Raw genomic sequence first — 26094 nt, 5'->3', positions numbered from 1 at the left:
TGTAAACAGGGTTTTATCGAATAGAAATGCCGAATTCGCACGGTGTGTACCGCGCTCAGGGGCAGAGAGGGGAGTTTGTGGGTAAAGCAGTGCAGGACAGCATCACTGATTCGACGGGGGTGGCCTCTGTCCGTTCGGGCGCTTCAGTTGAGCATCCTCCTTGCTAGAGTGCATAAAGTTGATTTGCTGGTCATCGCGTCTGCGGTCGCCGAATGTCGCCACCTTGGACATCTTCTTGGATCGGCTTTGCTTCAGCGGGTTGGACAGCGTAGGTGCAGCTTGGGGGCCAGGGTTGGTCAACGAGGGACCGGGCTTGGGCTCAGTAGTAGTAGCAGAGGGAGCACCAGCACGCTCGTCATCCTCGACTTCGATATGCCGGAACTCTTGCTCTTCCTCATCAGCCTCGGAAGAGCTTGGGCTGTCCGAGTCCGAGGCCGCTTCGTAGTCGTCCTCATCGTCGCTAACGAGGCTGGGAGCCTGGTTGGACTCCAGCGCGTTCGGGCTCAGGTTAGCCGAGTGATCCAGGCTGTCACTTTCACGAGACACATCGGTCAGCGAATGACGAGGCCTACTACCAAGCGAGGAAAGGTCGAGGAAAGACTGTTGATAAGGCGGACGAGAAGGAGTCATGTCGGGCAGGTGGTGAGGACCTCTGTCGATACCCTTGCGACTCTCCGATCGCTGGAGGGCAGCTTGTGTGGTGGGCATGCGCATGGGCTGGCGAGCAACGGGGATGCCCTGCTGGGATGGTGCCTGGCTGGTTGATTCGTCGGCATCCGAGTCATCGTCGGAAAATGCACTCAGGTCGACGGGAGTCTTGGCCTCTGCCACAAGCTTGTCCATGTTCAGACCGAGGCCGCGATCGCGCATAAGCGCAGACAAATGCGGCGTGGCGGGCGAAGCGAGAAACGAGGGGTTCATCGTAGCCTTCACAGGCTCGAGCTGGCGACGGGGCTCGGGTGCGGGCTTTGGCTGGACAGTAGCGGGCGGGGTGGCAACTGCAGTAGGCAACTTGACCAGAGTAGGCTTCTGAGGGGTAACAGCCTCTTTTGAAGGAGTAGGAAGTTGAGTGGAGCGGTTCAGCGAATGCACCAGGCCGGTTGCCTGAACACTGCTCATCGACTCGCTGCGAGGAGCAGAACCTCCAATGATAGTACCCGCATCATCAACTTCAACAGGCTCACCCGAGGCCATCGCAGCGGCGTCATGACTGGCAAAGTTGCGGTTGTGCGCGATACGGCAGTGATTGATGAAACCCTGGGTGCTCGAGAAATTATCCCGACGACAGTCTAGACAAACCAACTTGACCAAGACCTGATCCGACTTGCGCCGGATGAGCATCGGTCCAGGCTTCTCCTTAGGAACAGGATACCCCGAAGACAATGACTGAAACTTCGCTTGGGGAGTCCCACGCGACGGCCGAGTCTTGCCCGCCAGCGAGCTGAAGTCCATTGGATTCCCACGCGTTGACCGACCTTCTGGAACCATAAAGCCGTCACGAACCGCCAGCGATCCCGTCTCGACCTCGCCACCGTCGAACCGAGGGTCCGGAAGGAGCCATCGCGCGTAGTGTCGGGAGTAGGGACCTTCCGCGACACCCCAGGGCGCAGGCGAAATCGGTGCTGAGCCATTTCCAGGAAGCAGCACCGATGCGCCCGTGCCAGCGCTCACATCGGCCGACACACCAGAGACTGCCGATCCCGGATAAGGAATCTCAGCGCAGCGTCGCAACTGTTCCAGCGCAACCTGACACTTTGCAATTTCCTGGTCGATCAGACGCAGCTCGTTGTGCTTGAGGAGAACCTCGAGGCTGAGCTGGGCGGTGATGGTCTCGCGCAGGCGATTCACATCGGGGCGCACACTCGCGACCGGCGCCGGCGCCGGCTCGCGCGCTGTCGTGACCGATGGTGGTGATGGCGCTATGGGCGCTGTCACAGGATTTGAGGCAGGTACGACGGTCGGAGTCGGTGTCGACAGCGTTGGCGCAACAACAGACGGTTCAGGGCGAGGCTTGGTCGAGGCGGGGGCCTCAGTCACGGAGGAATCGGAACGTTTTCGCTTGAGCAAGGGCGGTAGCGACTGCGATAGAGCGTTGACATTCATATTCATGCCCGGAGCGCAGCCAGCCGGGGCCAGCATCTTGACTTCCTCCGTCATTACCTTGTTCCCTCCTATGGGAGCGGGCCAGGGTAATAGGCGAAACATGCCATGCGAGGTGGGCAGGCGAACCGAGTTGGGCTGGGATGGGCCGAACGAGGGAGGATTAGTATCGGCGATAGACGACTGGGTCCATGCGCGAGGAGACGGTCGGTCAGACAGGTTGATGAGGTAAGGGTGTTTTTGTTTTGATTGGAGGTTTGTGATGGCAGTTGGAAAATGGTTTTTTGTTTTCTTGTTTCTGGAAATCTTTTTTGTTTGGTCGAGACAAAAACGGGAATTACAAGATAGTGGTGAGGGTTGTGGTTGGGGGAGAGAGAGAGGCCCGTGAAGGGGAAGGGAAAGGGGAAGGAATGGACGTCGACGACGAGGAAGAGTGTCGCGCGACCGTGTCAAGTTGGGCCAACTTGTGGAGTTGGGGCCTGGTGGAGAGGGATTACGGAAGGTGGCGAAAATCTATTAAGGGGAGGCGAAGAGGAGAGTAGAGGTGGAGGAGAGTAGAGGTGGAGGAGAGTAGAGGTGGAGAAGAGTAGAAAGAGAAGAGGAAGAGAAAGAAGGGAGGAGAGGAGAGGGTAAAAAGGGGGGGAGAGAAGAAAGAGAAAATATGAAGAAGATGAAGCTGGTAGAGAGAAGAAGGAAGGAAGGAAGACTGGAAAATGGGCAGACCAGCCAAAATGGTGCGAGTGCGAGATGGAGAAGAGTTTTGGGTGGTGGAAGGCGTGGAAGGTGTGGAAAGAGAAGAAAGGGGGGGGGGAGGGGAAGGGAATCCAAACACCCCTGGAGAGACTACGAGAATCATACGAATTACGGATTACGAGGACGGAGAACTCCATTCGTTAGTGCCGATAGGATCAAGACGATTCACAGGCTACAGTGCTGACGCAGTCCACTGGGAGGTGGAGCCCATGATGTGATTCACTGTTGAACTAGAAAAACTCTCCTATCAACTATCGATTCACTGTATACAAACTCCGAACGATTATCGAGACAGAGTTCTCACAGAGAGAGAATGAGACACATACCTCTTTCTGACGTGGAGGGCTCTCCATCTACGACACGTCATGCACTTATATCGTCCTTTTTATACTTTCAAAAGTACAGAGTAGACAAGATAGCCATATTCATCTTAAGTATAGACAAAATAACTACGATAAACAACAAAGATCTATGTAAATGACAATAACCATCAACCCACAAATCCAAATCCTTCCAACTACCTATTTCGGTCAAAAAATGATCCATCACAATGTGCATTCTTTGCTCGTCTTCTAACTTCTCTCCAAGCCGGATGCGTGCGGCTCCCACCCATGTCCGGGCGATGTATCCAGCCCACACACAAGAAAAGAAGAGACCCAACCCACTGAATCGTTAATCAGCCATGCACCAAACCAGTCAATGATCTCCCTTGCTAGACTTCCTGGCTCCACCAGTCGGTTCTCTTGCCCCCAAGACCTGCCAAGGATAAGGTGTGGTCTGGGCCTCACTCAAGCCGATCCGGCTCGTTGATTGGAGGGAATGCTGTTTGTATCCAATCAAGGGAGAGTTTGACCATGATGCTCTGCCGCGCGGGACTGGGAGAAGTCCCCCCGCGACCGGGGTAAATTGAAGATTGAGGGTGTTAGTGTCAGTGGCAAGTGCTGAATGGATGCCCTGTGTGGCAGTGTGCAGCTTCATGCAGATGTGGGCTGTGGGAGAGAGATTGGGCTGTGCTTTGTATCAACCCAAGAACAACTACTCCGTACTGTGGGAGGGACAGACTGTATGTTTTTCATCCACTCAGAACCCTGGTCGACATGCTCGGAGTGGGAGCCTTGTCTGGAAGCTGTGCGAAACACATGGAATCGGGTCGAATCGGTCGGACCCTGATGTCTGTGACGGCCCTGAGACGAGGAGACGAGGGTCAGTGCTCAGTCTCTGTTGTTGACTTGTCGTTGGTTGGATCTTTTGGTGGCTCTCGGGTAGTTGCGTTGGGTCTGGGACTTTGGGTCGTGGTTCTTGATTTCCTGTTTCTTGGTCGGAAGTGTTGCTGACTGTACTTTTTATCCTTTTTTATCGTGGAGCTTGGCACAGGGCTTGTCAGTTGACGATACAGTCACGTGATATACTGATATGTTGATATGTCGATGTCAGCAGCATCTATTGAACCGGAACTAAAGCTGGCAAGACTAGTGAGTGGGTAGTCATTGAAATAAAAATGGGGTAGCAGGATTGGAGATTGGGGAATTGATCTCTTAACTCCGGAGTTGATTTGAAATGATGTTTTAGGGTTCTCCTAGTAACAATCTCCATACTATATTTTGCGATAGCCCGTCTACTTTAACAGTCATGCATTTGATCTGAACTCACCGATAAATGGTATCAATTTCCCGGGAACTCTGACCCCTTGGTCTGGTGCTAACTTGAGCCTTACAGATTCTCCCAAAAAAAATACAATGTCTGATAAAAAACTCCAAATCCTCACAATCAGTCTAAGCCGCCATCTAACCGGCCACCCAATCAACGACATAATCACCAAAAATTGGTCCCAAGCCCCAGATAACCAAGCCAATCGCTTCAATAACGTTGGATTCGATTTTGATGGAAAGAATGTGACTGGGGCATTGGACCAGTTGAAAGAGACACTCGCTGGACATCCGTGGGATGGTATACTTGTCGGATGGTGTATTCGAGGGAAACCTGAGCATACGGCCATTTTTGAACGTATAATGGCTGTCTGCATTGGATTTAGTCGTGGGCATCCTGAGGCTAAGGTGTTGTTCTGTACGGGGCCGGATAATCTTGTTGAGGCTACTCTTAGGAACTTTCCTTGAGTTGAGGTAAATATAACTTCCAGACTATGAATTGAGTAAGAACCTATGTAAACATTTCATAAGTGGACAAAAATACGTCTATTCTTTATTCAGAGTACAGTACCGTGCAATGTCAGGATTGACTATGTGAGTTACTCTACTCAGGGTTGTGTTGTTGATAGATCACATTCTTATCACGAACCGTATCGGAAATCACTTTCTCGCTTAAAACACTCCAGCTGGCCAGTTTAAACCCCTCAATTAAGAATTGAATCCCGCTGCAGATGCCACAGAGGGCAAACATCTGAATTCGCTATAGATTCCCAAATGGACTCCCTCGCGGAACCTATGAGATCCACCCGGTTAAGGGATCAAACTCAAGAGCTGAAGTCACAAGAACCGAAGTTATTACCTTCCAAACCAAACTCCGATAGCGAAATCAAAGTTAGTCCTTGAATTATGCTCCCGTATTAATGTGCACTAAAATTAAAGGTTCCTTAATTTGATGACTGGCTCGATGTGTATCTGTTGCTATTTCGTCAAGTCACTACACTATATACAATCAATGCTCACGTCTTAAATGAACGACCATCAACCTATCCCTAAACTCCGCCGCGTATCTACTGACCCTCGTAAATGGTCGTAGCATTCGCCAAAAACGCATCAAACGACCCATCACCAGTAATAGGAGTGATCGAATTGGGGAGCTCCTGACCAGCATCATTGCGGTCATTGACAGTCTTCGCCTTGGTCTTATTCACCCACTCCTGAGCGAGATTAAACTCGCTATCAGCCTTTGTCTTGTCTCCGTCATCAATAGCGCCTAGCATGGTAATCAAGTGCTGACATGCCTTTGCCCACTGCATGGCAACGGTCGCCCAAGGTGCCACATCGTCAGCAAAGCCTTTCATGGCCATGCGTGGAAGGACGTTCGGAAGAGTCGTGAGCAGTGCGAGGCGTTTCTCTAATGCTGACTGCCCATCACCGGGTCCAGGTTTGATCTTGGAAGAAGCCTGACGGGCAGCCCAAAAAGCCGCAATGTCTTTGCTCAGCTCAGGGGAATGGACCTCCGGAGTGCGATACGGCCAGTTCTGGTTGATGTCGACGAATGCAAGAAGGGCGTCGTGAACGGTCTTGTCACTTCCCGAGAGTTCCCATAGAATTGCAGCCATTGAGTTATCTGCGTTATACTTTGGCCCATTCCACATATAGTCGCCGTAGTTGGCGAGCGCAGGCATGGAGGCGTACGCCTGCTCCATCGGATTAGATGTGAAACCGAGCAAGTACTTGTACAAGTCGGGAGAACGGCCAGTAAGCGGGTTGAGGAATAGACGGTTACGATTTCCATCGTTCACGGGGAAGTTATCCCACAAGAATAATTTGTCAGTAACATATGTCGAGTCTGCTTGCTGGACGCTTGTGTCATTGATCTGATCACTGAATACTCCTTCGCCTGTCCACTGGATACTGATATTCTTGTTCAACATGGTGCCGAATTCTTCCTTGTATGGGTCGGGTTTACTGCCAGCATAGTTGGTAGGGACAGTCTCGAGATCTTTGAGGCCATTCGGAATCACATATTCTGTTTGAATGCGATTCAGATAATAAGCCTGGGCGTCGGCAAGCCAGTGCCAGTTGCCCGTATCGATCCACTTCTGCTTGTCTGAATCACAGTGAAACTGAGTAGGGATATCATCGAAAGCAATATAAAAGCTCTGAACGCCGAGTTTGCGTGCCTGATCAAACTTGGTGATCGTAGAGTTAAAGTCGGTGTCGGACGAATAGCACAAGTCCAGACCAGGCGATAGAGCAAAGGTGAAATCGACATGGTTCGTGTTAGCAGTGTCGATGAGTTCCTGAAGCTGGGTCAGGGCATCACCTGTGTAAAGTGTGCGCCAATTTGCGCGTAGCAGCGGGTCATCCTTGGGGGTGTAGATGTATGTGTTCATTTTGTGCTTTCCATAAAATACAAACTGGTCCAGGCGTGCCTGGTGAGACCACGGTTCACCGTAGAAGCCCTCGATAGAGCCACGAATTGGCATGAGCGGCCAGTCACGTATCTTGATACCGGGGACCTTGTGACTGCTACCAAGCTGACGAAGGGTCTGGGCCGCATAGAAAGTGCCACGCTTGTCGACACCGTTGAGTACGATACTCGGCTGGCCTAGGTAATCACCAGATGCGAGGACGTACCCGTCGGCATCAAGGCCGTCCGCAGACTTGCCGGTAAGAACCTTTGCAATTGTAGTAGCAAGGTTGTTCTCGGACTCTGTGCCAATGACTATCTGCGTGCCATGACCGGTGGGTTTCGATGAGACAATGGCGTTTCCACCGGCAGCGGATACGATCGCTTTGATTGTATCAATCGTGGCCGAGTCTGTGGCATTGCCCGTCACGATGGTAACAGCTCCACCGGCCAGGGAGACTCCCTTGCCGGACGAGGAGATTTGTTGAGGGGTAGGTGATACAACAGGCAGGCTGTTGTCGGGGCCAGTAGGTGCAGCATTGACTGATCCAAGACCGAGGAGAGCTACAAGCAAAGCCCGGAGGCATGGGGTACAACCGGGATAGAACATGATTGTTGGATGAGTAGGTGGCTGGATGAATGCCGTGAGGACGGACCTGAGATCCATTATATATCGTCGTCCGATGCAGATTATGCTTGTGCCCCCCTTGCAGGTTACCATAAACGGTTACATCATGCTACCTAGAGACATCTATCACCGTATGATAATCCCAGAAGGCCCTAGCAATAGACAATAGGCAGGGGTAACATCAAAAACAAACTTCATCTTGCGGCTATCGTCCCGCGTGCAACGCTACCTAGGATCACTAAGCGTCGACGCGATAGCGACTTCCGGACCATCTTAACTAGCTTACTTCATGGAGGCACTTTCTGACAAACTATACGGATTTCTAGATTAACCGTGTGCTTGAAAGAAAGTGATCGCATGTCTTTACCCCGAAAGTTCATATTCCGGTTCAGCATTTCCAAGGGTATGAATCGCACCACCTTTCTCGTGGAACTCTGTTACCTCAAGAGGATCACCGACAATTCTTCCGAAGTTTTACCCAAGTGAGAAAAAGATCAACAGTTGCATTTTTGGCTAACATTAATTGCGGGCCCATTTATGACTTGGTGCGGGGTTCATGTCAAAGCCATCAGTCCCCGCACCTATACGCAGGATGCATCTTCATCAGCGGCTGCTCGGTGCAAAGCCGAAGATACATCAGCATGCAGCTTATCTACTCTTCTATTTTATTTCAAGATAGTTCTAAGGAATACAGTTGCATCTACCTGGTTTAATGCAAAATGCAAATGCCATTTACGGATTCTAGACTATCAATCGTGGTATCTAAATTGCGTAACCAATGACGAGATATTGCATGTTTTGAATGGTCTTTGGAATTACCCGAAGTCAAGCTTGAAAAATTTCCGAGAGATCAAATCTATGCAGAACGTGCTGGTCGGTATTTGCCGTACATTGCGAACGTTAGCGTCGGCAATTTCTTTCGATACCCGAACGTCATGGGCAGTGAGATCTTAGTTTGAAACTGTATCCGGGAGGCCTTGGAGAAGGTGACTGTAATGTGGTGAAGTTCTTCGCCGATGCAACTAAACATCAACTCTCAAGAGTGGACATTGCAGCGAGTTTCTTTGTGCTTTGTCTTTCGAGTTACCTCTACATTGGGGCATGGGGCACACTGTGATTAGCAAAGGGCCTGCTTTCAGGGCAACCTCGGAAGAGAGGAGATAAGCTGTCAAGAAGGTGTCATTTGTCTTCCACTATCTATCGATAGCTCGCCTCAAAGAGCTTCGCTGCTTGCAATCTCTGATTCATCCTTCATGTAGGCCCGGCATAGATTGGCTAGGTACGCCGTCCAGGTGGCCGAAATATATATTATACTCAACTTTGTCTTGAACGTCTTTCAATGTTACTTTGACAAAACCACTGGAGATGAAACCATCCTGATTCAAAGAATGCATACGCAAAAGGCTCATGCATAGAACTTCAAAAGGTGACAAAAATTGAGCCCAGATCCAGCATCCGCCAGTTCGGTAGTGGTAAAGCCCAAGAAACCTTAATTTGTGGCTGTCGTGGAGACGAATCAAAAACTGGACAGACGACACAGGACGAGTAGAATTCATCACAAGATATTTCCACGCACGCAATGTCGGAATGAGATACCGAACGAACGTCGCATGATGATATTTGTCTTCTCTTGGTGATTTCAACAGCCAACGGGAGAGCAAGCTCCTCTCCAGACCGCGCGCAACTATGAAGCCGTGGCTGTCGGGGCATCTCCACGCACAGAAGCGTATTCGCTCCAACGCCGAAGAACAGTGCCACGACGATGAAGGTTCCCAAGCGCTGGAGCTGGAGCATGTCGAGACTCCCTTCTACACACCGGTTTATTCGCGAAAGTATGTGTGGACCTGTGTTCTCTCCGCGTCAATTGGAGGTATCCTGTTCGGATACGACACCGGTGTTATCTCGAGTGCTTTGGTGTTATTCCGGACTGATCTGGGACATGCTCTCCATAATTCTGAAAAGCAGCTTTTGACGAGTCTCACTGGGGGAGGTGCTTTTGTGGGTGCACTGTTGGCAGCTTTGGTGACCGATGCGGTAGGCTGGCCTTTCATTGAAAATTATTGTCGCCCTCTAGCAGGAGATTTGGCTATAATACTGAATCTAATAATCTCACGATAGGTCGGACGAAAGATGGTGATCGGGATCGGCTGCATTTGGTTCACCGTTGGCTCGGTAGTTGCCGCGTCAGCATATTCGGTTCTTCTGATGGGTATTGCTCGGTTCATCATTGGAGTTGGGATCGGCTTTGAGACTATGGTATTGCCCCCGTTTAGCCAGGGATTTGAGGCTCTGTTTTATTAACCTCGCTTATGAGTGACTTGGGATAGGTCACACCTATCTACATCGCAGAACTTTCGCCATCTTCGCTCCGAGGTCGCATGATTACCGTCTACTCCATGGCCGTCACTGGAGGGCAGGCTTTGGCATACGCAGGTGGCACTGCATTCAGTCATGTTGAGCTAGGATGGCGATACCTTTTCGCGCTCGGAGCACTCCCAGCATTGGCACAGGTTGCGCTGTTTCCGGTGTACCCAGAGACACCCCGGCATCTCATATATCGCGGTCGCATTGAGGACTCAGTGGTGGTTTTGCAGCAACTCTATCCTCAGAGCCCACCGTCAGATATTCAGAGAATAGGCCAGATCATTCGTGATGATATCAGTTGTTCTGTTTCCTTTGATCAAGGGGCTCGCCGGCTGCTCTGGTCGTGGAAGCAGCTTTGGTTGATCCCTTCTAACCTTCGATCCTTGATATCTGCCTGCGGATTGATGGCAGTGCAACAGCTCTGTGGGTTCAACTCTTTGATGTATTATTCTGCGACACTCTTTGCAGCTGGTAAGATATCCAATCCCGACCACCTTTTTTGTCGAGTGATATATAAAGAAATAAACACTGGTGCAAGAGGCACAGACTGAAATCACACATACATTGGATTGGCTTCCAAGAATTAACTCGTGACATTTGATTACCGCTATTCTAGTCGGCCTCACCAATCCTACCGCCGCTAGCCTCATCGTCTCCGGAACGAATTTCTTCTTCACCATTGTTGCCCTTTTCTTCGTCGACCTTGGCCGCCGTCGAATGCTCGTATGGACGATATGGGGGCTTCCGATTTCCCTAGCCATGGCCGCTGTGGCATTCTCACATATCCCATTGAACGCGGATTTGGAACTGGAAGGCGAGGCACCATCATGGGCCAAGGCTCTCGCTCTTGCCTCTTTATCCATCTTTGTGTCGTTCTACGCTATAGCGCTGGGAAATATTCCCTGGACAGCGAATGAGCTTCTCGCTCTAGAGGTTCGCGCAGTTGGTACCTCTTTGCTAACAATGGTTTGCTGTACGTTGCCGAGTCGGGTCCCTCGCCAATTTTACAAGAAGCGCTGACAAACTGGTACCTATCGCTGATATAGGGGGCTGCAATATCATCGTATCCGCGACCTTTCTCTCTCTAGTAGGCAGCTTGACTGCTGCAGGAGCATTTGGACTATATGCTGGACTATGCTTTGCGGGTTGGCTGCTTGTTATATTCACTTATCCAGAAACTGCGGGACTAGGGCTAGAAAGTATCCGAGAAGTTTTCAAAGACGGGTTTGGAATCCGCTTTGCGAACCAGACGCAGCCCACAAGGCGGCACGGGTCCCATAGTCGAATGTGAGGTGAGCCGTGAGATGTTCAAGCCACCGTACGAGAAATGGGACTCGTTGGGATACAAGAACCACAGTCGTAGTATGAATATCGGGGTCAATACTTTTCAATTACTCTGTCTTTGGCCTGATAGTACCAAGTTGTTGGCCTCAATTATTCCTTTGCCTCAGCTCTGCCAGAGAAGAGGGTGGTGATGAGTTAATTCCACGCCCAAAGTTTATGAGCGTATAGAATCGCCCCGTTGGTTACTTCCCCGCAACGAGGATCCACCCAAGGGAAGGAAGTTAACGGTCACCAGTCTCGTGACTGATGACTAGTAACCGTGGGCAGGTTTCAGCAATTGAGCTATATTCGTGGCGGGAGACTTTTTCTTCTAAAAGCTTTTCCGTACTCATAACGATGTCATGCATACAATCTCACGAGATCAATATTGAATGAAGCAATGGAAGGAGGGCGCGAATATGTAAGATTTACTGACTAGCTTCATCAGTTCTATACGGCTTTCTAAAGGCATCTTTCTTCAAGGCGCTACTATGGAGCCTCTACGCCTTAGCACTGCTCCTTATCATCGGCCGCATTCACTCGCGTATCGCGATTCGTGAGGGATTAAAGATCGATGACTATTTCTCTATCCTGTCATTCGTCCTTCTTACGGCGCAGACAATTTTACACACTATAATCATTCCACCTTACCTTGAAGCACAGTCAGTATTTCACAGCAACTCTCACGTTATGGGGACCTGGATCGCGAATCCGTCTCTGGAAGATAGTGTGTCCACGGTGCTGCGCTATTCGTTTGTATGTGCAAATACCGGGATGCTCACAAGATAGCACAATTTCTCGTTATGATTACTGATGTGCTGATACGACGAATACAGGCATCGCTGGTCATATTTTGGCTTGCGGTATGGAGTGTCAAATTCTCCATGTTGTTCTTCTTTCGAAGATTTCTGCTGCCGATTCCCACTTATATGGAGGGGTAAATCTGCTTTCCGATTACACCAAACTCTGTGTGTTGACAGAACTTCCAAGAATAGTTTACTAATCCAGTCATTAGCTGGTATATCGTGTTCGGTTTCACGACAATGAATCTATTGGGTTGCCTTTTGATCCAGTTTCTGGGCTGTTTACCTTTTGCAGATAACTTTTCAGTCACTACAGGTAATTGAGCGGGTCCTCATGTTCTTCTCATAACAAACCAAATACTCACCGAGACTTTAAAGGAACTTTCGTTTTAGGCCAGTCGAGAGAGCTGGGGAAACTCGCTGGACCTACTGCCTTGGATATAGTCTCCGATGTTATGAGTAAGTAATCCCAGCACAGATACCGGGAAATACAAATTTCTGATCGAATCCTATAGTTGTCATCCTTCCCACACGAATCCTATTTGAATTGCATGCGACCAAAAAGCAAAAGGCGGGGCTTGTGGCTCTCTTTTCTTTGGGTTGGATAGTTGTATGTCTATATTCCCATCGAAGGAGCTGAACTAAATTCTGATTTTAGATCGCATTCTCTCTGATACGGGCAATTCATGCTTCGCTCTCTGGACGCAACCATCTCGGTGCTATCAATTTTGTGAGCCGATCCTCCCTCGTCTGGCGCAGCCTCAATGCTTAGTCTATTCAGTGACTGATAACTTTCTAGTCATGGCTTTGGATATGGAGTCAGGTAGAGTGTGTTGTAGGTTAGTCTTTCTTGATCAAGTATTTCCAGCTTGAATTGAATCTGATGATAGCTAGCAGTCAGTGTGGCTTGTTTACCGCCGATATGGGCCGGTTACAAGAAGAAAAGTCAAATGTCGCAACCTGCCATGTTGACAACTAGATAATGATGAAGTGAGCAGGAGATGGGATCAATGTCCCTATTTTTGGACTCAATAATTAGATCCGAGGTTCGCAAAGACCGCGGACATGTACTCATTAAACACGTCCACTGGAGATATTAAGCCGCGTAACCAACGGTAACGCTTAAGCTTCTTCTTTCTCCACCGACGTTTAGCCGAACTCGGGCCTCAGAACTTGACACCATCCGGGGATGTTCGTCAGCACACAAAAATGATGGATTCGGACACACTGATGAAACACTCCATGCAGTATGCCTTTATAACAACGATTATGAGAACAACAGCGAGAGTCAAAACGCAAACCTATCTTCTCTTCAATTGTCCGGGAGATTTACAAACTCGAAACTCTCGCAAGGCTCGCTTTCCCGTCACGGCATACAAGCATCAACCATCTCGGAATTCCCGACCGGCTCGGCTATTATTCGGCAAGCCAAGAACTCAATTCTCCATCACCATCACTCGCACCGTCAATCTGGAATGTCCGAGCAAATCAACTCAAAGTCTAACGGTCAACTAAATGCATTGCTCGTCATAGCGTGTTCCCCACAGGCAACTCTCCCTGCCACCCACCGGTTGAGCATGCCCCTTTTGCACGGCGCACATTCTCCATGTGGAAGCTGGGATATCCGGGGCGTCTCCACATTTTGAGAATATGGGGAAGACGAACCGGCGATGTCCTCCTCGGTCGGTGATTTGTGGAAGCAAAGTTTTTTTCCCTGGATTCGCCTGTCAGGCTGGGGGTATATAAGGGTGACAGTACCGGCAGGGATGTACCATCTACCTCCAGAGTGATCTTTGTTCGAGTTTGAGGGACATTCGCCATTCTACAACTCCCGCCAAGCATCATCTTATAGATCTATCTTCTTCTGTACCTCACACATCATGCGCTCCCTTACCTGGCTCGCCACCCTGGCGTCCCTCTCCACCGCCATCGCCTCCCCAGTCTCCTCCAACGGCCACGACTCCAAGAGTACTGGCTACACCAACTGGCGCACCTTTTCCGGTTACGGCGTCAACCTGGGCGGCTGGCTTGAGCAAGAATCCACCATCGATACCTGGTGGTGGGCGACCTATGGCGCCAATGCCTCCGACGAATGGACCATCTGCGAGAACCTAGGTTCCGGCTGCTCGGCCGTTTTCGAGGAGCGCTACGCAACGTACATCACCACCGCTGATATCGACAACCTCGCTTCTGCTGGTGTCTCCATCCTGCGTATCCCGACTACCTACGCTGCCTGGATTCATCTGCCAGGCTCGCAGATGCACTCGGGTCACCAGCAGAAGTACCTGCGCCGTATCACCGAGCATGCAACCCAGAAGCACGGCATGCGTGTCGTGATCGACCTCCACTCCCTGCCTGGCGGTACAAACGGCCTCGATATCGGCGAGAAGGTCGGGAACTGGGGGTGGTGGCATAACGAGACCGCGTTGGAGTGGTCGCTTCGTGCCGTCGATGAAGTCGCTGCTTTCATCCAGTCCTCCAGCAGTCCGCAGAGCTACACTCTCGAGCCCATCAACGAGCCCGCGGATAACCATGATCTCTCTCAATTCGGCACAGCCGCCGCGCTGACCGAAGACGGAGCAACTTGGTTATTGAAGTACTTCAACGCTGTCATTGCGCATGTGAAGAAGATCAACCCCAAGATCCCCGTTATGTTGCAGGGAAGTTTCAAGACGGAGCAGTACTGGTCTCCCCATTTCGATGCTTCGGAGAACATTGTCTTTGACCTGCACCACTATTACTTCCAGTATCCTGAGGCCACCAGTGCGAATGTTACCGAGTACATTTGCAAGGATGCCAAGGCTTCAGCTGGTGATGGCAAGTTCCCTACTTTTGTAGGTGAGTGGGCTATGGAGACTGGTGGGGAGAATAAACTTGGTCTGCGGAAGAAGAATCTGCAGGCTGGGTTGTCGGCGTGGGCTCAGTATACTCGTGGTAGTTCGTACTGGACTGCTAAGTTTTTGAGCAATGCTACTATTGTTGGGGAGGGTGTGAAGCAGGATTATTGGAACTTTAAGGAGTATATCGCGGATGGATTTTTGAAGGGGGATGTTTTGGTGAAGAATTATTGTCAATAGAGTGTCTAGCGTTATTGGGGGAGTGTAAGCTTGTGAATAATATCCTGTGATTATCATCATATACCACATTTTCAGGGCTGAGACTGAGAGACGTGACTGGCTTGACTTCGTAAGAAGGCAGTCCTATGCGTCGACCTTGGATCCACGCCGAACACTCAAAATTAGGAGTAGCTGGACCAAATTCCTACGTAAATATACGAAGTAACAACAAGCATGGCGAGAGAGGCATAACCTGCTTCAATTGAGGTATAAAAACCGTCAAATCTTAGTAACATATCACATGCGATAGATAAGTGACATCCCGATGTACACAAAACCCAAAGCGCCAGAATAAACCCAGTTTGGACGGATGAAAGTCATAGACAGAAGTAACAGTAGATAGCAGACAGCAGGCCGAAGTGATGACTGCTATGCGAACGGCAAACTGGGTCAAAAAAATCCGCAATAAGAAGACACGAAAAAAAAGAGATGAGAACGCTAGGCAAAGCGAGGTGACATATATGGGGCGGAGCAGGAGTGATATCGAAGTGGGTGGTAGATCGTTCATAGAAGGACAAGGCCAGAAATCTGGCGCAGCGAAAAACATGTGCCCAGCCAAGCTTAAGCTCAGTTCAGCTCGTTGTCACGCATGCGGAGGATAAAGTTGACCACAACGGCAGCCAACAAGGCAATAGCAAGGACTGTAGGTCCAAAGCGGTCGTCGAAACCGCTCTGCCCCCTCCGCCGGATACTCTGTGCACGCCAATGGAATGTCACTACGGCGTAGATCATGGCTGCCATGGCAATGATCGTGAACAAGGCGGCGGAGATACGACCGATACGGTCACCGAAGTTGAGCAGACCCACGGCGAGGCCGCCGAGGATCACGGTGAAGTTCAGCCATGAGAGGAAGGTACGCTCGTTGGCGAAGAAGACTTTGGGCTCGACGCGGGTGGGGAGGGCGATGCGCTTGCCTGGGTGAGGTGTTAGCAATGCAGTCTCGGTGAAGCTTTGCGGCCCCGGCGACCATTGGGAGGATTGGAATTGAATGCTGTGATGAGAAAAATAATGCAGTGTATCGCTTACCTGGGGCAGTCTGGAGGAGGGGTTGGCTAGACATGGTGAAGATTGAGAGATGAGGTCGGTGGCCGCAATTGGAACGGGCAGATGTTGGATTGGGATTGGGTGTGGAATTGAGGATCACGACGAGGCGCAGGGCGAGAAGAACAGATCAGCGATAACAGACGAGTCGGGCTCGAGGCTGGAAGATGTGAAGGATTTTTTTCCTCGAGTTCTCTTAAGGCTGTCAAGCGAAGCGAGGTCAGACCGAAGAGAAAAGAAGCGATCGAGGTGCAGTCGGGCGGAGCCAATAATCCCCCCGATGACGAGGGAAGTCGAGAGCTGCACGCTAATGTTAGCACGCTATCCCAAGTTCGGCCTAGGGCGGTGTAGCTCTGCCAGACACAGATGCACGTGCTTCGTTCGTTTGCTGCGATGCAACTGCAGTCACCTGACCATCGGCCAGACCCTCGAAAGTGTAATTCGGCGCCGTCAAACTCTGTCCAACTAAGATGGATCCATCCAACATCTAGAGCTCTTTTGAGCCTTGATACAGCTTCAAATCATGTTGCAACGCCCTTTGATGGTGCAAAATACTTTAAATTTCCACCATCTTTCCTGGTCTGAATCATACCTCGCACGCCGTTGCAGCATGTCACCCCCACAATGGAATTGGTCGAATTTCTCCCAAGCTTGCGGCTAGCCATTTAGACTTGAAACTAGCTCGCACCAATGGGAGAATCCACGGCTGAATTGACGAGCCCGCTATCACGACACGGCGGACACGCTACGACTCTTCCAGCCGACCAGGCGTCCAAAATTCAATATCAAGCAAGAGTTTGCGGTCTGATCACCAGTCCTTTATACTTACATCTTCGACTCCCTATGCACTGACGCATAATAGGGCTGAGCCACGTCCTATCGGGTGCCTCCCATCACCAAGCCTTTGTTTCTTTCGGGATGGTATTCGTGGAGTAGCGGCTGGTCGGTTCCCAATCTCCTCCACCCCCAAAGGGCCGCGGAGGGGCAACCGTGACACTTGTTACTGCCTGCCCAATCATGCTACTTTCAGTGTCGCCCACTGGCCAGCGGGCAGAGGCGGGTTTTCCGAAACCCCCACAATATCCCGCGAAAATTGACGGCCCCGTTGTTTGCCAGTGAGAGATGCTTACGATCGGGTCGAGACTTGGATAGAAGTGTGCCTTGGCCGACCAGTGCCTGCAGGCGGCAGCCGTGTGCTCGGACACCCAATATCGGACTCGGCATGCCGTGGATTTACCTCGATGCCGATATAATCGTTTTCCAGAGCAGAGGCCTCCTGATCGCTGAGAAGCTGAGTAGTATCATAGCCATCGGCGTTGTACAAGAGGCTGTGCTGCTTAGTGATGCTGATTACAATTGTTGAACCCACCCGGGTGGAGCCCTGGATTGACGGAAGATTGATCTGGACCACTCAAGGCCGTGGTTATAAATGCCTAAAATCGACCGTTGTCTGGGAAAGAGTGAAACACTGCAGGCAGCGACGAAATTTTCACATCGAAGGGTCTCGATCTGCATATGCTGGTCATGCTACGACATCGGATACACGTGGATGCTCGGCTAAAATTGCAGACTGCGAGTCACTAAAAAGCCGCACTCAACGAAATTCTGATTCATTGCTTACTTTTCAATGTGAGATGCTAACTAACAAGCATTAATACAACAGCGAAATCGGCACACATACAGTACTTTGCTTCGCTTCCGGCTGTGATATCCCCACTCACATCGTACCCGTCACGAGCCATCCTTCCTAATAAGGCAACGGGATAACAAACGCAGACAGCGAGAGAGGCAATGATTACATATCAAGCGCAGTCCTTCAAACCATTGTGTCTTTCAGCGGAGCAAAATCCCAGTCGGCCCTGATCATGTCCGCCGCCTTCTCCGCGACCGCATAAACACTGCTGACGATGTTTCCACTCACGTTGTTCGGGAAGACCGAGGCATCGGCGACCCGCAGGCCCTCAACACCCTTAACACGCAGTCGGGAGTCCAGCGCATCACCCATTGCGACAGACCCGCAAACGTGGTACTCGCCCAAGATAGCGTCATGCACTGATTCTTTGGCAGCAGCGATGTCACTGAGGTCGACGCTCGGCTCGGGGAATGATCGCTCCGCCAGAGATGATTTAAGATGCTCGGACTGTCGAACTTTGTCGACCCAGCGGAAGGCTGCGCCTAGGATGGTGACGTCTGCATCATGACCTCCATAGTTGGGTTGGATGACAGGGGGTTTGGTCGGGTCTGGAGGCAAGGTTAGTCTCCCATTTCACTATGTTTTGGAGGTTGTCAAATGTCGCGTGGGCAGGGGACATACCTGCACTGTTGATGTGTACATAACCTCGGGCTACAGGGTACTGCAAGCAAAGCGCGAATGTCAGACCCGCAGGCCTGTCTGCCGATGCGGGCGGGAAAATGTATTTCTGGTGCTCGATTCCATCCACATTCGCAGTCGCGGGAACTAAGACCACTTGGATATTCGCGGACACGTCACTCTCAATATGACTGATGATCTGCTTGAGCTGACGAGCATGGAATTCGCTTGTTGGCTTGATATCCCGGATACTCTGGACAACAGCCTCGAGCTCGGCTTCGGACAAGACCGATTTAGCCGGGAAGAATCCTTGCATCGTCGACGTGCAACTCAACGGACCGCCACCCGTCTCGACGTACTGCTTCTGTGCGCCCTGCATTATTTCCGGGTTCTGATAGAAAGAATCCAGCGTGATGGTGCCAGGCTGCGTCTCATATACGGCAAAGGTGATGCTGTGGTCCTGGAAGTTGGCGCCGATGGCCGGATTGGCAACCTTGCACTCCACACCTGCGGCCTTGAGAACTTCAGGGTCTCCAATACCCGAGAGCTCGAGGATCTGCGGTGATTTGAGTGTGCCACCGCAGACGACGACCTCGCGCTTGGCGGTGACTTCGTAGTCCTTGCCATCGTGTGAGATGCTGACTCCAGTGGCTTTGTTGCCGTCGAGGATTACCTTGTTGACTAGCGTCGAGCAGAGAACTTTAAGGTTAGGCCTGGCTTTGTTCGCCTCGTAGTATCCGCGAGCTGCATAGCTACGCTTGCCCTTGTTAGGGCCTGTTCGGATGATGGAGCCAAGAGTGTGGTAGAAACCAATGTGGTCGCCGCTCCAGGGATCAGTGGGTTTCTTCGTGAATCCGGTGACTTCGTCGCAAGCTTTGATGACATCGTTCTCGATGGGCAGGATCGAGTCGTTGAAGCTAGTTCGGACTGGTCCGCTGGTGCCGTGGAATTCGCCTACAAACGGCATGGTCGAGCGGTCGGTGATCGCTTCGTCGTAAGGCTCGAGGGTCTGCCATTGATGTTAGATGATTATAGAGCCAGTGGAGGTTTTCAGGGAGAGGTTTTACCTGGTGCTTGCGCATATATTGCTGCATGGTATCGGCAGACCAACCCTTGTCATCGACCAGCTCGGCCCAGTCATCGTAGTCCTGTCGAGATCCGCGGACATACATCATGTAGTTGATGCCACTGGAGCCACCAAGCAACTTTCCGCGGGGGATATGGTGAACTTTTCCTCGATTCCCTTCCTATTTTCGTAGCAAATATCGTCAGATTCGAGATTCATCCATACTTCCATCTTCTATCGAGCGACCTTACCTGCGGTGCACTATACAAACACCAATCATACTCCGGATCCTCAAACATCTGGAAGAAAGCCGCAGGCGTATCCACCAAAGGATCACCGATGCGATACTTTCCAGCTTCAACAAGACCAACAGTCACATCGGGATTCTCAGTTAGCCGCGCAGCGATGACACACCCCGCAGTTCCACCTCCACAAATAATATAGTCGAACGAGGTGTTCGTGAACTCCTCAATCGAGCAAGTAGGCGACTCCGCGCCCGGTGCAGGGCCTTGTTCACCCATGATTCGTATAGATAGATATTCTCAACAAAAAGCAAGTTAAATACTGCAATCACACAGGATCAAAATTCAAGCAACGAAGCGCAGGGGCGACGTGGAAATGTCCCCTCTTATTTGTACTCGCATTGCATATGCTGTGCAACATCATTGTTTCGAACGTGGCCAAGTTGGGCCTCCAGAGTGCGGGGGTTAAAGTCAAAAAGTGGTACGCCTGAGCTTGGCTGACATCTGGACAGGTATCTTAACCTGTATAAATGTAGCGACATCTTACGATTGGTGCATCGGTGTAGGTATCCATGGAGCTAAACATAGAGCTGCTTTCCCCGCTCCGCGGACCTCGGTGATCGCCTATGTACTCTAACAGCACTTGTCAGGAGTACGGACAAGGCTACACACATATAGTCTACAGGTGTAGGTGAAAGGTGGATCGGGCGGAATCTATAGGCTACGAGTGTGGAAGGCTGTGGTTGGTCTCGAAATTGGGTCGGGAAAATTTATAATTGCCAGCACTACAGCTACTAGAGTGTTTCTCTCTTGGTTGAAGGATCTTTTTCAGGTCCAGCCAAGAGACTCCCATCCCTTGTCCATTGTGAATTCGGGCCTTCAATGTTTGAGATACGTCTAGTAGTCTGCTTGACCCTCCAAGCAGCTCAAAGTTTTCCACGATGGGAAGTGGGCATGTAGCTGACACTATTCTTAACCACCTGCAGAAGGGGCGGTTACAGTTCAGAGGCAACCCCACTTTTTCCGACCCCTCACAGCTACGGTCGAGAATGCAAGAAGCTTGAAAGATAAGAATCGCGTGGTGAATTGCATAGACTTGCATACTAGAGAACAGATAATGAATACCTTTCTAGCACCTCTGAGCCTACGGTAGCCGGGCGAGCTTAGAAGTAGTGGGAAAAAATCGGTGGAGCCCCTCTGAGCTATAACCCGATGGAAAATATCTCTATACGTGGCAGCTTAGACGATCACGCAAGGGTAATTTCCAAGTTCCTTTGACAACATGACTAGATCATCCAAACTCCCGAAACTGGTGGTCCGGCGTATAGTAGTGACCCTATCTCCTTCTGATATTGGGTGATAGTTTGATTTTCGGCCTGCTAATCGTTCTTTTTCGGACGAATACCGGCATCTCCGGGGGTCTTTTTAGGCCGTTTGCCGGTGCCGATACAATCTTTTTGAGAAGTGTGATTGCTTCTGATTCATTCAAGGGTGAGACTTCTTTGAACCTTCCTAACTTCTGCTGATTGCTTCTACTACCTACGTCGATTATAGATAGCCGGTGCGAAGGGCTTCAGCTGAGTTGGTTTGATTATACTAGGCCAACATGCTTTCTACATCAATTTTGGAGAGAGGAAATGTTGGGCAAAGCGGTGGTGGGACAGGAGCGTGCGGGGAAAGGCTCCATTGCCGGGGCTTATGATAAGAAGTGAGTCTAAACCATTACAATATTAAGATAATTGGTAAGCGAATTGATGGGCTTGTTAAAACATTCATTCTGGATATATGCCGAATGAGCATCCACTCAAGCTCTAAAGGTGGGCTGAAATCGGCAGCGAAACTTCTCTGTACCAGAGTCCTCGGTCCACTCCACTCTATATCTCATGAGCCACACTTCCAACAAATCAAATTCTGGATAACTCGAAGCTATCAGGGCTTTTTAGCTGCTTGTTCTGGCGCCATTCGATCTGGCTGAGTAGTTGCCAAGATCGCCTTGCTCTCTCCGCATGCCTCGCTGGTGTCTGTGGATCACTGTCTGTCAATGAACGCGAGAATACCTCATAAGCAAAATACCCCGTCCAGCCAAGATCAAGTATAGTCTGGATTATACTGGTGACAGGCAGGAAGCCTCCACGGTCGTACTCGCAAGGGAAGAGCCGACAGTTACGAGACCAGGTCAGTCGACTGGGTTGGCCAGCGACGTACAAAGGGTGGCCTGGAAGAAGGGGCTGGCTGAGTCGCTCGCCATCGGCTATCTGGACGATAAAGAGTCTATTGAGGTCAATTGTAGAGGCCATGCGGCTCAATGAGTTGCGCAGATCGGCCTCGGATGTATGTGTAACGCGGCCGTCCTCTGTTGTGGGATCGGCGTAGATAGAACCAGCGATATTGAAGGTGTCGAGGGCGATACCTAAGTTGGACCGATCGACAGCCTGCACGATTTTCCAGGATTGTTCCCATGTGTTGACATGCGTGCCCCAGGCCAGCGCCTCGTAGGCAAACTTGATGGGAGGCTCGTGTTTGGCGCCTCGTGCGGCCAGTTCGCGGAGATCCTCGACGATAGTGTCGAAGTCGCCGGTGGTCTGAGGGAGGTCGGTCTCAGAGCTCGGAGGTAGAAAATTGGAAGGAACCAGAATCGTGTCTGCGCCAAGAATCTTGACTGCGTCGATCCATGTGGGAATGATTTCGTCAAGAATATGGTTGCGCTTTTCCCGATCAACGAGGCCCTCGTAAAAGCGCAGCGGTTGCAGGTTGAGAATGGTAACCTCTAAGCTGTCGCACTGCTGGCGGATCTGATGGGCGGCAGCTAGCAAAGCGTCACGGGAAGGGGCAGAGTCGACGGGTAAGTTGGCGTTGGCCCTGGCGAGGGACTCAAGGTCATCGATGAAAAGCTCGATCGCGCCGAAGCCATGTCGTGCGACTTCGTCAATTTTGTCGGTGATGCTATGAAAATTGCATGAACCAAAGGAGACGGTTGTGATAGCTGGCATGCACTCCATTTTAGTTTTCAATGGAAAGAGTCAAGCGATAAAGATGTCGGCTAAGGAAAAGATTAAATTACCACGCTCGAGGGGCATGCGCCGCGTCTATATGGCCTTCTAATGTGTTTATGAAAAACCATTGATTGCCCTACCTGCAGTTTGGACCTGGTGGAGATTGAGTGTTAGCTGAGCTCGCGTCAAACATCATGCAGCATGCAACTCGTATCACCTCCAGCTACACTTCTTGGCCACAACATTCCTGACATCTCCACCGTGGCGTCCAATGGCGCCACGTGTATCTCAGCCACCACATCAATCTTACCTCTCTATTATGCGTAGTAAACCCTTGTTAAGAACCATGAAATTTCAATAATTTTAATAATCCAATGACCATGCACTATTGGGCTATCAGAAACGTTTGGGCCAGATGGTGTATACGTCCACAACAACATTGGCGAGCTGAATTTAAGCAAAAGCAAAGAAATGTCCACACGATTTCTCAACCGGGCCGGGATCCGCGACCGGGAATCGCGTTACAGTATCCAGAATCCTGTATCCGAATTGGATCGTCACAGAGAGCGAGATTCTTATGACAATACGGGCTGTAACTACTCCATCCTGCAGGATGGAGTAGAGTTGAAAGTTTAATGCCAAAGCTTTAAAGTCTTGTGGGACCTCGCTACACACACTTCTCCCAGCCCTTAATCGACAGGCTTCTACCCTGATGAGTAGTCTTCTGCACACTACCCCCCTCCGAACCGCCTTTGTTCGGTTATCCTACAACGTGAGGTTCCTTAGTTCCTGGAAACTCAGTTGGCTCTCGGTGAGCTCAAGCATTCAATAAAATTTCATACCTACGGCGAGTCATAATACAATGACAGCGATTATTTCTAATCCTGCAAATCGTCAATGCTATGGCTTTTCTACGGGCCTATTGAACACTCCTATTGATGGATGATTGTGGAATTGGAAGAAGTAACCTAGTGATACAATATTGTGATCAATCTGGATGCTTCAGACAGAGTACTCCGAAGCTCTGCGCAATACACGCAATTGGAAGCCCTATGCAGAACGAACGGCGCGTGTACAAATTTTCGGCGGTTGATAGGAAAATTTATTGATTCGCTATTCGCTATCTTTTGATGTTGATTTAGGAATGTTAAGCCCTATGCGTATACCTCCAGAGACACTAGTTGAGAGGGAGGTGGTGAGATTAGTTATCGGAGGTTGGGTCCAGACTTTCAATAGGCCCTTTCTCTTCGCGTATTTAGTTCTGAGGTTCTTTCACCATGTGCCTTCATTGATCTCTAGATCAATCTTGCATTCTCCCCAGCTCAAGATAGCTTCGAGAGACATCAGGGGCCTGACAAACATGGCGGAGCCTACAAAGCCAGTTCAACCTGTTTTCCTCTTGTCGCATCCCGAACGGCATCTAACTTGCTCATGCAAATGCTTCGAACGCACCCGGAAATTGAGGCAATTGAATGCCCTTTTATCGACACCTACTACTTCAGAAAGGAGTTATTAACGCTCCGCCGCACTGCCCAGTTGGATGCCGCAAAACAGAGATTGCAATCTGACCCCGATCTTCCCCAAACCTTCCAAGATGCCTTTGATCAGATGGAGCAGTCAATTCAGAACATACAAGCAACGGTATGTGTCTCCTGTTTGTCTGTTCAACGACAATGCTGTCCTCTGACATTAACACATGGCGGGACAGGGAAAACCCCCCTTCATCAAGGAACACTCATTTACAATCATGAAGGCGGAAACGATTTCGCAGAATCTCTCTCAGCCTCGTCCGTTCATGAAGTCTCCGCATATCGAAACACGGACAGCCCGAGAACAGGAGGCAGTGGCCGAAAATACCGACAATGATGCTGTCAATGGTAAGCATGGCAAAAGAATATCAACGTTCACGAAGGTGCCCAAGGTCTCGCCGCACGCCACCACAAATCCGTAGTTATCTGCGAGTCGCCTGATCCGATCTAAATCAGGTGACGTGAGTTGTGGGTTACTGGGCAGCTCGCAAAACAACACCTGGATCCGTTCCCCTGCCACCAGTTTCTTTTCCAGATCGTCCAGGTCCGCCTCAGTTCCTTTGCCATAGAGGATCACACGGCCCCATCCACTGCGCTCGACACATTTCACTGTCTCGGCGTATGGCCATCTAATAGTTCACAAGACCAGTTAGTCATCGTCATATATGTTCTTTCAAGAGTACAGCGTGTAGAGGAATAAGATGAAAGGGATGACAACTCACCCGTAGATCACTACTTGTGATTCCGCCGCTAGACCGTCAGGGACCAGGCACCTGGCAACTGCATATATGCCACATAGCCCTTTGGGATACAGGAATACATCGCGTGGAAAAACAGGGGTCTGGCCAGGAATATCCGATGCCGCGGACTTTGCAAGCAGAGCCTTTATTGCATCTACCTCCTTAGCTGTAGTGGCAGCTGGCGGTAGGGATGGTAGGTCCTTCCCCAGCGCCTCGTCTTGGATGAGGTCGGGTCTTGCGCAAAATGAGTCATTGATACACCGGGACTCAAGAAATTGAAACCATTCAAGCGCGAATTCTGCATGGCGACTTGTAATTCCATCGCCTGTCTCGCGCCAGACACTCATTGCCTCATGTGTTAGATCACTGTGGTATAGCATAGCGTAGAATGTTGCCCAGCGGCAATCAGCATCATCTTCCTCCCGTCCATTGTTCTTATCGCGTGTAGCAGTGGAGGGAACAAAAAGTTGAATATAAGGGGACACAAAGTGGCCCGTACCCTTGACGGTCAAACTGGTGATCAAACGCTGCGCAGCAGGAATTGATGGCAAGAGCGCACACGCCGTATTAGTATTCAGCACTTGAAACCGTTCGAGAACTGATGCGCCCAACTCCTGAATTATTCGATTGATAAAAGTCTGGTTTTCGCCGTAAGCCTTCAATTCTATGTGGTCTGTACTACATAGAGGCACTTACCGTGGATAACCGGCGCTCATCTGTGAGACCACCCATGGCTCCCGTCGCGACCAGCTTACGATGGAATGCCATGTTGGAAGTGAGACACTCACAGCCTACTCGAGAAACCATCATTAACAACATTCTCATGATCTCCTTTTTTAGAGATGGTGAGGCAGCTGACATGATGTTCATTCGGGGTTGGGACACCCCAAGGGGAAGTTCGTGCGGTGAAGAAGGCCGCATCGGACTAAACAATTGAAGGGCTTCTCAAAATATTGTTTGTAGGGCTTTTCAAATGGAACCTCCAACAGGTTTATATTTAAAAGCTGGGTTCGTGCAAGGTTTTGC

The 26094-nt window shown here is 50.4% G+C and overlaps 8 protein-coding genes across 8 annotated transcripts; 2 read left to right on the top strand and 6 right to left on the bottom strand.

Moving 5' to 3' along the window:
- Positions 1–102: 102 nt before the first annotated feature.
- On the bottom strand, positions 103–2157 carry N7473_011740 (uncharacterized protein; the record flags this gene model as incomplete). The annotated part of the gene is made up of 1 exon (XM_057157679.1): positions 103–2157. One exon carries the CDS (start codon positions 2155–2157, stop codon positions 103–105), a length of 2055 nt encoding a protein of 684 aa, XP_057003529.1.
- Positions 2158–5566: 3409 nt separating this feature from the next.
- On the bottom strand, positions 5567–7522 carry N7473_011739 (beta-N-acetylhexosaminidase family protein; the record flags this gene model as incomplete). Its single annotated transcript, XM_057157678.1, has 1 exon — positions 5567–7522. The coding sequence occupies one exon, from the start codon at positions 7520–7522 to the stop codon at positions 5567–5569; it is 1956 nt and encodes a 651-aa protein (XP_057003528.1).
- A 1704-nt stretch (positions 7523–9226) lies between these two features.
- N7473_011738 (general substrate transporter) lies at positions 9227–11195 on the top strand (the record flags this gene model as incomplete). Its single annotated transcript, XM_057157677.1, has 5 exons — positions 9227–9574; positions 9659–9796; positions 9868–10375; positions 10521–10889; positions 10951–11195. The coding sequence occupies 5 exons, from the start codon at positions 9227–9229 to the stop codon at positions 11193–11195; spliced, it is 1608 nt and encodes a 535-aa protein (XP_057003527.1).
- Positions 11196–13910: 2715 nt separating this feature from the next.
- On the top strand, positions 13911–15107 carry N7473_011737 (uncharacterized protein; the record flags this gene model as incomplete). Its single annotated transcript, XM_057157676.1, has 1 exon — positions 13911–15107. The coding sequence occupies one exon, from the start codon at positions 13911–13913 to the stop codon at positions 15105–15107; it is 1197 nt and encodes a 398-aa protein (XP_057003526.1).
- A 75-nt stretch (positions 15108–15182) lies between these two features.
- N7473_011736 (putative vacuolar transporter chaperon Vtc1) lies at positions 15183–16437 on the bottom strand. The gene is made up of 2 exons (XM_057157675.1): positions 16173–16437; positions 15183–16060 (listed from the first exon to the last, which is right to left on the bottom strand). The coding sequence occupies exons 1-2, from the start codon at positions 16204–16206 to the stop codon at positions 15714–15716; spliced, it is 381 nt and encodes a 126-aa protein (XP_057003525.1). The 5' UTR covers positions 16207–16437; the 3' UTR covers positions 15183–15713.
- Positions 16438–18003: 1566 nt separating this feature from the next.
- On the bottom strand, positions 18004–20085 carry N7473_011735 (GMC family oxidoreductase; the record flags this gene model as incomplete). The annotated part of the gene is made up of 4 exons (XM_057157674.1): positions 18004–18428; positions 18502–19507; positions 19566–19745; positions 19816–20085. 4 exons carry the CDS (start codon positions 20083–20085, stop codon positions 18004–18006), a joined length of 1881 nt encoding a protein of 626 aa, XP_057003524.1.
- A 1625-nt stretch (positions 20086–21710) lies between these two features.
- N7473_011734 (sugar phosphate isomerase/epimerase family protein) lies at positions 21711–22805 on the bottom strand (the record flags this gene model as incomplete). Its single annotated transcript, XM_057157673.1, has 1 exon — positions 21711–22805. One exon carries the CDS (start codon positions 22803–22805, stop codon positions 21711–21713), a length of 1095 nt encoding a protein of 364 aa, XP_057003523.1.
- A 1773-nt stretch (positions 22806–24578) lies between these two features.
- Positions 24579–25836, bottom strand: N7473_011733 (uncharacterized protein; the record flags this gene model as incomplete). Its single annotated transcript, XM_057157672.1, has 3 exons — positions 24579–24957; positions 25051–25706; positions 25765–25836. 3 exons carry the CDS (start codon positions 25834–25836, stop codon positions 24579–24581), a joined length of 1107 nt encoding a protein of 368 aa, XP_057003522.1.
- Between the last annotated feature and the right edge of the window lie 258 nt (positions 25837–26094).

This window comes from Penicillium subrubescens (assembly GCF_028828155.1).
Source record: "Penicillium subrubescens strain IBT 31985 chromosome Unknown utg000010l_segment0_segment0, whole genome shotgun sequence".
Classification (NCBI taxonomy): Eukaryota; Fungi; Ascomycota; class Eurotiomycetes; order Eurotiales; family Aspergillaceae; genus Penicillium; species Penicillium subrubescens.
This window is presented reverse-complemented; position numbering and strand designations above follow the sequence as displayed.